General features: G+C 33.2%; 1 protein-coding gene across 1 annotated transcript in view; it reads left to right on the top strand.

Annotated features, from left to right (window-relative positions):
* Window positions 1-8,046, top strand: part of GCLM (glutamate-cysteine ligase modifier subunit) — a 27,323-nt gene extending 19,277 nt beyond the window's left edge. Inside the window, exon 6 of the mRNA XM_019667572.1 lies at window positions 4,105-8,046. Coding sequence (XP_019523117.1) covers window positions 4,105-4,274 — 170 coding nt within the window. The 3' untranslated portion in view covers window positions 4,275-8,046. The remainder of the gene's footprint in view (window positions 1-4,104) is intronic.
* Window positions 8,047-10,896: the final 2,850 nt, after the last annotated feature.

Here is a 10,896-nt window from a genome sequence, read left to right as displayed (position 1 = left end):
TCATATATAATTTTGTCTAGTACAGCAAAGATTGCACCAAAGAGCCACTTAATTAAAGAGGATAAATATCTGGAAAAAGAGGAAGATAAAATTTAATTTGAAACTTAAGCATTGTAGGATAGGTAAGTGATTAGGTATTTTATTAATCATTACTATCGAGACATAAAAGTTTGGTGCTAATCAGAAACATTATTTGATTAATGAGAATGGCTTGTCTGCCTTCTGTAGAATAATTGTTTTGTCAACATTTTACAAGAGAACTAGGAAAGCTGGGATGAGACTGTTTTATACTTCATACTATTTACTAGCAGTATGCTTGCTCTAGTCTCATTTTTTCACTGTTTCATATGGAGGGGAGGAGGCTTTTTACTTAGTAAATATATGGGCTCTATAAAACAGTATTTTGATATAGCTAAAAATGAGAACTGTCTTGTGAAAATTTTAAATCTCCATGACATTTTTATAGAAGTTCTAATTTAATAAATATTGGGAGAAATTATATTTTATAGATGATTCCTGGAGAAAAAACATGCAGCTTTTATTTCCATGTCTAAAAAGATGGCATTATATTAGTGGTTTGATTCTGTTTATTTCTAGGATGCTTATGGATAACCTCTTAAGACTTTATACTATTTATATTAGCTGTCTGCCCCATTGTCATTTTTCACTGTTTTTTAGGAAAAGGAGGAGGAGTTTTAATAGTTATTGTTCATCAAATGCCAGGTATCATGCTAAGTGCCTCAGAGAGATTATCTACAATCCTCACAACTGAAATTAGGCATTTTATTGATGAAGAGATAGAGCCTCAGAGTTTAAGAAACTAGTATAGGTCACCCAGCCGGTAGAGGGCAAAGTCTGAACTTGGACCTAACTCCTGGCTGAATTTGGTGCCTTTTCCCACTATGCTGTATTATCTCTATGATTTGAAACATTAGTATTATAGTATTTCAGTCTGAAAACCTTACTTACTTATCAGTTTCCATTAAATGATACCAAAATAGGAGATAGTAACCTTTGCCTCCTTCTTCCAGTAGAGCTTTCACAAGTAATTAGATTCATTTTTTTAAGAGTTATTTTAGTGAAAATCTAACAAAGAATTGCTATTGCTGATTTAGTCTATAAACCATTTAAATTTTAAATTTCTATATGTTGGCAGATATATCAATTTTTCTGTTTACTTTGGGTAGGGGGCTCTTCCAACAGTAACTATTACGAATAGCAGTTGTTACCAACAGCTAATGGACGAGCCTATACCCCATTCTAGTTCCACTTGAAAAATACTCTCTCTTTTTTCCAGTAGGAAAAGAAATAGGAAAAGAGTAAGGTGTCTAGTATTTTATTTCCATGTTATCTAAATGTTGGCATGTGGATTATGTGCAAATGCATCATTGTTATGGCAAAATATATGGTATATGTATAGGAGGAGAGATTTAATCCTTTTGTGTATGTTTTTGTGTTTTACTGACATAATTTGACACTTGGATTTTTAAAATTTTAATTCTAAACCCTTTAATTAAAATTTATAGGCTGATCCTGCATATACCATTAATGAATCTTCATATACTTGGACTATAAATAAAGTGATTCTTCTCTTACAAGATTGTTGTGTTTACTGATTCAAAGGAGTTAACATAGTTGAATTAAAAGTATGTAGTTAAGTTATAGTTACATTAATGAATAGCATAGTTCTCTGATTTTGTGTTGTTGATGTAAGAGACATCCAAAGCTATGGAGAATTTTTGTAAGAGTTTATTTGAGCCAAACTGACAACAATGCCAGGAAGCAAGGTATCAACTGTTTCTTTTTTACATGCAGAGTTAAGGAGGGAATGTAAGGAAGAACACATGAAGATGAGATAAAACAAGGCAGAGCTTGGATTATCGGATAGTTGACAAGATCATATGCTCTCTTGAAGGTGGTTAGGCTTCCGAGGGGTCTGAAAAAAAAAAGCATTTAAAAATGTGTTAACCTGGCTGCACAGAAACAGTGGACAGGGAATGCTTAAGGAAAAGATAAACCTTTTACTAGAGAAGTTATGTGTCTGGGACATGACTTCCCAGTTAGGAATGACCTGCTTAGTTAGGAATTTATGATCAGATCACCCTGTGCGGTTACTTTTGCTAGATATATTACAGCACCCCTTTTTTGTCCATAGTGCCATTTTTTTTTTTTAGACAATCAAGTTGTAAAATATTTAACTCTCCTTTTCATCTAAAATAGAATTTTGTTTATAAGTCCCCTACAGGCCTACCTCTATTCTAAAACTACCCTTACTCCTCAGAAAGTGTTTATTTTCCATTACTCTTTGTCCTAGAAGTTGTGGCAACAGTCAGGATAAAATTGTGAAGTTGGTGATCCTGATTTAGAACTTTCCCCTTTTTATTTGCTTTTCCCCTCCCCCAACTCCCATTAAATCTAATCTGTGTTATGCCTCATTCCCTCAAGGTTCTCTTCTGTTAAACAAATCCATGTTAATGTTACTTTTTCAAAGAGACCTTTGCATTCTATATACAAAAACTACCATTTACTAGCTGTAGCAAGTTATCTAACCTCTCTGCCTCAGTTTAACCCCTGTAAAGGGGGATAGTATTATCTATCTCACAGAATTAACATGTGGATTCAATGAATTAATACATGTAAAGTACTCAGAAAAGTGTCTGGCACATGATAATAGCTAACATTTACTGAGAGTTTACTCTTGATGCTGTTTAAATATCACAGCAGTTCATTCGGGGCAAATGGGTCCTTTAGTGCTCCCAAATCACACTGTATAGATGGTCACTTAATCTCTAGCTGTTGTATAGTTGGTTCTGACCCTGGTGGAATCTTTCCATATTGATTGATTTATTCAACAGGCACCTACTATATGCCAGTCATTGTTTCTAAATACCAAGTCAGACAAATCCCAACCCTCATGGAATTTATATTCTAATGGGAGGAGACAAATAATATAAATGTTAAATGCGATAAATGGTGGTATATGCTATGGAGAAAAGTTGGCTGAGGGGGAAATGTGCCCAGGTTAGGGATTGTTGTTTTATAAAGGGTGGTGTAGGAGGCCTCCCTGCTAAGGTGACATTAATCAGAGACCTTCGAGAAGGGAGAGAGTCATGTGGGTATCTAGAAGAAGAGGGTTCAGGGAAGAGAGAGCAGCTGATGCAAAGCCCCCAAGGTGTGAAAGTGCTTGGAGGATTTCAGAATACAGCTAAGAGGCTAGTGTGGCTGGAGAAGAAGTAAGGAGGGAAGTGGTATATCAGGGCAGTAGTAGAGGGCTTGGACATGAATGTGGAATTGGAGAAAAGTGATTTCATCAAATAGATGCAAATTAAAAGATAACTATTGGCAAAGGTGCTTTAAATAATTGCTGGTGCTCCCGAGGACATGGTAAGATTGACAACTGCTGGTGAAGCATAAAGGACAGCCTTTCTGGAAGGCAACTGGCACTATACTGTGTATCAAGTCTTCAGAATGTACTTTTACTTTTACCTTGTCATTCCATAGCCAGGCATGCATTTCAAGAATGTTCATCATAGCATTATTTGTATTAGGAAAATATTAGGAAAAACCTAAATGTTTTTGCCAACAATAAAGAAATGTATGAATTATGGTATCTATATGATGTAATATTGGGAGAATTATTAAAAATGCTTTCACAGAATATTTAATTTTATGGGAAGTATTCATAATATAAGTGGGAAAAAGTAAATTAGGCTGTAACTACAGTATGATTTCTAGTTTTTAAGATATTGAGAGATAGATAGATACATACATAGATAGATAGATGGGTAACATTTTTTTTCTTCTTTGTACTTTCATGTATTTTCCCAGCAGTACATTAGAATCGCTTGGAAATCTTCAAAAAATACAAATAACCAGAAGTTATGCATTAAATAGGCTGGGGTACACGTATAGATGCTTTCTGAAAAACTACCTGGGTCTTGCTGATATTCTGGTTCAGTTTCACAGCACGCATTAAGGATCAGCATATTTTATTTTCTGTTTTGAGATGTTTCTTTTGTTATATTTAAATGCTTTCCTAAATAGTAAAGTGCTGTTGTTTTCAAATTTAACACATTTTATTTGTTGTCGTTTGTTTGTTTTAAGAACTGCTTTCTGAAGCAAGTTTCCAAGAAGCTCTTCAGGAAAGCATCCCTGACATTCAAGCACACGAGTGGGTGCCACTGTGGCTACTGAGATATTCGGTCATTGTTAAAAGCAGAGGAATTATCAAATCAAAAGGCTACATCTTACAAGCTAAAAGAAGGGGTTCTTAACTATGACTTAGGACCATAACCTACTGACTTGTATTTTCCTTGAATATAAGATAAAATTGAGATGTGTAAAAATCTAATTACTGCATTGTCATTGAGGCAGATATTCTTTAGTTATATTTCACAATATTTTATCTGTCAAATTTTGAATACTTCTCTTGCCTCCATATCAGTTCACTCACATGAACCACTGTATTGTTTTCATTAAACTATTGTTTTCTAATTGAAATTGTCTATAAAGAAAATACTTGCAATATATTTTTCCTTTATTTTTATGACTGATAGAAATCAAGAAAATTTGTTGTCAGATATATTTTGGCCTAGGCATCAGGGTAATGTATATACATATTTTTTATTTCCAAAAAATGCATTAATTGCTTCTTACTCTATAGTATAACTAAGCAATTTAATTACTATTGTTAAAACTGAAATACTGGAATATATTTTTGCTGTAGTTGAAAAGATGATTGTATCTCAGAGTAACTGGAGTAGCTGGGATCTACTAACAGTGTAAATAAAATTCATTTCTTCAGTACATGAATAGAAACAAATTTTTATTTAAGTTTGCTTACTAACTTAATAACCTTGCTTGCAGTTTACCTATAATAATTTAACCTTGTATTCTTGTGCCATATTTTCTCTTGCTATTCTTTACAAAGACAAAACAAAATAAATCTAAAAAGGAGACTAGAAGCTTTGAATTATTATTTGGGGGTTTTATAAAAGCAACTGTTATCACCTCCAGATTCTTTTTAAGTCTTGATCCATCTTTAATATTTTGCTAGTCATTCAAGAATATCCAGTAAGTACTGAGCACCGTGTGCTGGGCACTGTGGGCTCTGGACACAGGATGGAGGCACAGGGATTAAGAATCAGTTGTTCAATATGTGATATTTGTTCCCCACTGATAACTGACTGCGAGGGACTAACAGCCAGAAGAGTGGTGAAAAGAGCCATTCCTTTAGGGCCGACGTCTATTTAGATAACTTTATTTGAGATATGGACTTAATTATTTCAAAGCAAAACTATGTAATAAAAACTTTAGGGCTAGGAGAGACTATAGACCATTTGGTATAATTCCTCAGTAGTTTAAGAACCAGAAAATAGCAAATAAATAAGCTGTGACCTTTGATATATACCATAGATCTTAATTCTATAAATTTGAAAAACTCTTCAAAAATCTCTTGTATCTCAATCAATAATTTTAAGCCATGTATCTTCATATATGGTTTATAAAACTAATCTATATATATAAACTAATAGTAAAACTAATTTGCCCAACTTTTTTCAACTTAAAGGAAAGTACTGTGGTTCCATATTCAAAATAAATACACTTTTCCTATCAGTAAGGTTTTGTGGTTTAGTGGTTGAATAATTTGATCATTAGAATATAATGTGAAATCAGCTGATTTACCTGCTAAAATTTGTTTAGACTTTGAGCTTTATATAATCTTTATATTAATTTATGTAATGTTATTGAATGTATATAGTTAACATTTTTATTTGGAAATTACAACTATTTTCATGTAACATAAGTCTTGAAACAATTGCTCATTTTAATTTAGGCCTATACAGTGAGTTGGTCAAGATATTTTAAGAGGGAAGTTTAATATCACATTTATTGTTTTTCAAACCCTGGACTTATAAAACTGTATTGTTTGAAGGGTTGTTTTGAAAACGGAAAAAGACACTTATATTGCTAATAAACTTCAGAGGAGATTTTTTGTGCCGTTCCCCCCTCTGCCCCATCACCACCACCACCACTCCTGACAAAGAAGCAAGGTTATAGATTCATTTTGTGAAGGGGATCATGTATGGAATTTTTAAATGAGTCTTTTGTTTGTTTCACTTCTATACCTTTAATTTCTGTTCCTTTTTAAAAAAAAAAAAAAACCTGATTTTTTAAGGCTTTATAATTTTCCAAGCTCATGTTCACTCTTGTGTGTCTGTGTGTGAACTATCAGAAAATAGTAAGTACTTTTCAAATATTTAAGGACTTAATGTTTAACAAGCCATAAAATAAAAAACAGTGATACTACCAAATAATTGCTTAAAGCTAACTTATCAATAGTGTCTATAACAGATATGTTTTCTGGGGAGATGTGTATCCAGTGACCCAAGGTAGAAAGAATTGATATAATAGGTTTTTTCAGTAAATATGAAAAGAAACTGCAGTTTATTATTATATTTCCAAAATAAACTGGAGCCTTACTTTAACACAATGTACTGTACCTTGGAGTTTGTTCTGTGATAAGTCTATCTTGAATTCCCATCCAAGAAACTGTAGTCACCAAAAGGACCAAGATGACTTATAAAGTATGTTCACATGGTGTAAATTTTGATGATCACTTGTACCAGTGTGCTAATAAAGTATTCATTTAGGGATGACCCGTGCTAGAACTTGAATCCCAAATAATAGCTAATAATTTTCCCATTCTCGACGATCACACTTAGACAACTGTGTGTGAAATGGAAAATAAAGTTATTCTATTTTGAATGAATGGCTCAGATTTTTCCCTACCAGAGCCAAGTAGTAACTGAAATAGAATTTGATTTTCAGCGATAAAAGATCTAAGTCTCATTTAATTACCTATCTTTTCAGAAAAGATTTTCTTTCTAATTTTTCCACCTAGCATTTTCAATATTTAGGAATGTAATAAATTTATTATATATTAACTGACAGTTCATCTTTCTGCCAGTTGTACATTTAGAGAAATTTGAAGTTGTTTAATGAGATTTAAACCATTTCTGTTTTTATACTCAAATATATCAACTTATGATTCCGAACCTATTTTTTAAAAGTTAACTTCCTAATGTACTAGAACTTATACCTGTCATTCTGTAAAGTTGGTAATGGGATATGTCAGTTTTATTTTTGAAAAATATATAACTTTTCGCTACCAGGTAATTCTACTTTTATGTATCTGTAGTGGTGTACTATAAAATACAGGCAAAATATAAAGCATTGTTAATATAAGTTTTAATTTTACTTATGAATTTAATTGAAGTGTGAGTTACATATTTTTAATTGAGTTGTTTCATAGTTGGAAGCATCCTGAAACATTATATTGATTTTGAACTATTTAAACTCAAACTGAGTAGGATTTGAAAGTAAATTATGAATAATTTTTAAATATCCCAGCCATAAAGCTGTTCATGCACTCATTCAACAGATTTAGCGCATGCCTACCATATAACAGGCACTGTGCAAGGTACTGGCAGATAGATACAGAAATGAAAAAGCAAACCGTATCTACAAGGAACACATAGTATATTTGGGGGATGAGAGAGATCTGTACATGAACCAGAGCAATAAAAGGCAACATCTGATAGCAGTGGTGAAAGCAATTGGGGAATGTGGAAGGAAGTGGGGCTGGGAATTATTTATTTTTAGAAAGCTCCTCTGAAGAAATTAGCCTTAGGGTTGGATCAGAGGAGGAGGTGTGCGTGGGCATTCTGCCCAGAGGCTCTTGTTTGCTTAGTTTGTAAATATGCTTCTATTGAATGATGAACAGTTTATTATGGAAACTTTAAAAATTCAGTGAAAACACTTTTCTTCAAGAGCTTGTTCTTATCAGATAAAACGGAATGCCTTGTGTTGAGACAAGAATAGATACAGTTGGAAAAGTCATGTCTTATAAAGGAAAGACTAAAACTTACCCAAATCTCCTAAATATATCAGGATGTAGCTTTATGTAGTTTCACTACCAGAAAAGTCGAAAACCTTAATATGTATCCCTCAGCAATGAATAAATGTATAAAATGTCATACAACATTTATGTGTGTGTGTGGGTCCGTTATTTTAAGAAGGTTCATATTTTACAATACACGTCATGTATTTTGACTCAGCTGTTTTCTCTCTTTCTTTGCTCACTGTTGATTCTTGCATCCTACTCCATTTATGTTCACTTTTTTTCCTGATTAAGTATGTCTTTAGTAATTACTGAAGGACTTTGGGCAGTAAACTTTAGGTCCTGTTTGTCTGAAAATGTCTTTAGTTTGTTCTCAATCTTAAATGATGATTGGACATTATAGAATTCTGAGTTTCCAAATACTTTCCCTCAGCAACTTGAAGGTAATATTCCATTGACTTAACAGCATACATATATACTCTTGCTAATGAAAATCCAGATTTCCTTCCCTAGAAATAATGTCTTTTTCTTGCTTGCTTTTTCATTTTTGGTTGAAAATTTCAACTTACTTTGATGTGTTTAGAATTAGAACAAAGCAGGAAAATTAAAACTGGCTGCAAAGTTTTTTAATAAAAAACTTAATCATAAAAGAACGATAACTGGATTTAATTAAAATGTAAAACTTCTGTTCTTCAAAAGACACTGTTAGGAAAATGAAAATGCAAGCCATTGACTGGGAACAAATATTTCTAATACATATTTCTAATGAAAAATAAATTGGACATAATCAAATTTTTTTTTAAATTGCACTTCAAAGGACACCATCAGCAAGTGAAAAGACAACCCACAGAATGGAAAAAACTATAAATCATACAGCCGATAAGGATCTTGTATCGAGAATGTGTAAAGTACTCTTACAACTTAGTAATAAGACAATCCAATAAAAAATAGCAAAATGTTAGGTCAGATTTTTCTCCAATATAACATGAATAGCCAATAAGAACATTAAAAGATGCTCAACATCATTACTCATCAGGTAAATGTAATTTAAAACTACAATGAAACACTAAAATTGCTCACATGTTAAAAGACCGACTATCAAGTGTTGGTGAGGATGTGAGGCAAGCAGAACTCTTCATATAGCTGGTGGGAATGTAAAATGGTATAACCACTATGGAAAATAACTTTGTATTTCCTGCAAAATTAAATGTACACTTAACCACATGACCAGCAATTCTACTCCTAGATATTCACTCAAAAGAAATAAAAACATACATCCAAAAAGGACACATATAAATGTTTATAGCACTTTCACTCATAACAGGTAAAAATTGGAAATAACCCAAATGCTATTAATAGTTGAATGGATGAGTTGTATTATAATCATACAATGAAATACCACTCAGCAATTAAATAACATAGCTGAATCTCAGAAACATGCTGAGTGAAAGAAGACATGAAAGAGTACATATTGTATTATTTCCTTTACATGAAATTTTAGAACAAAATTAGTTAATAGTTACATTTCTTTGCTGTGTTTGGATACCACAAATCTCTCCAAAGGTTGCAGGCAACATGTCAGCCGGGATTGGTCTCACCTATATGCTTGATTGAGGTTGATCTGCTTCTGAGCTGTTCATGTGCTTGTTGGCTGGATGCAGTTCTCTAGCTATAGGCCAGAGGCCTCCCTCACGTCCTTGTCACATGGCCTCCATAGGGCTGCTCATAACATGCAGCTAGCTTCCCACAGAATGAACAAGTGAGAGAGTGCAAGATGGAAGCCAGCCTTTTTATAACCTAATCTTAAAGTGATATCACTTCTGTGATTCTTTTTATTATAAGTAAGTCACTAGGTCCAGCCCACATTCAAGGGTTTGAAACCAGGAGATGGGATTATTGGGGACCTTGTTACAGGTCAAACTTAATTTAAAAATAACATTTTATATGTAATAATGCAGACTGACCATGAATAGTATCTATTATTTAAAGGCTCATGCACTAAAACTCTCATCTTTTTGTTAATACCTATAATTCCAGAGATTCAACCGTTCAGTTTAAGGGTTTAATTAGTAAAATATAGACTATCAAGGTAGAGTCTCCCTTTGGACCTGAATAATATCCACTGTATTTTTATATTGTACTTTCCTAAAAGTGGGTATACTGTATTTGCCCCAAATCCACTTTGGGTAAAGAGGGTAGAATAGGAGATAGAAATAGGGAAACAGGGCAGACGTGGGAAGCCCACTTTTCAGTTTTGTCTGCGATCAGCAGACCTGTTAACAGACCAGCTCAGTTTTCTCAGATATGAATATGAATTGACATTTTAATTTTGGTATTTTATGTTTCTTGACCTTTTTCTATTGTGATTTTTGTTTGTTTTACTTTAAAGGGTCCATGCTTTCAAGTGAATATTACAGGTTGATTTTCAAATACTCTCCCAATTTTCTATACCCACTCCTGTGACCTTAATTTATATTTTCATGTATTTGCTCACATTAAAAGTTTTTGCAGAGATTAAATGAGTTAACACATGTAAAGCACTGAATACCTAACATATAGTAAGTGCTCAATGCTATGATTGATGCTGTTATTCTCTGCTGCTTTGACCTCCAATAGGTCCACTTTCCTCTATACCATTCTACTTTCTCTTCAAATCTAGTCTTTTTCTGTTCTTACTCTAACAGTGTCACAGCTACTTGGCCCTACCAAAATTCCTTTTTTTTTTTTGCTGTTTTTTTTTGCTCTTCACCACATTCCCAAGAAACAATCTAAACTTTCCCATTGTTCTGAATCGGTGAATCTTCTGAAGATTGAGGTTATCTACCTGAAAATACCCTCCTCTTCTCTCCACTTTGATTTCCTGCATTCACATTCTCCTCTTTGCGTCAAATACTAGCTCTTTCCTCCTGCCTCAAAGGAAGGAGCATTTTTTTTTTTTTAGATTTTATTGGGGAAGGGGAACAGTGCTGGGGAACTGGGGAAGGGAAAAGGCC

The sequence above is a fragment of the Hipposideros armiger genome, unplaced genomic scaffold (assembly GCF_001890085.2).
Source record: "Hipposideros armiger isolate ML-2016 unplaced genomic scaffold, ASM189008v1 scaffold_501, whole genome shotgun sequence".
In the NCBI taxonomy this organism is placed as follows: Eukaryota; Metazoa; Chordata; class Mammalia; order Chiroptera; family Hipposideridae; genus Hipposideros; species Hipposideros armiger.
This window is presented reverse-complemented; position numbering and strand designations above follow the sequence as displayed.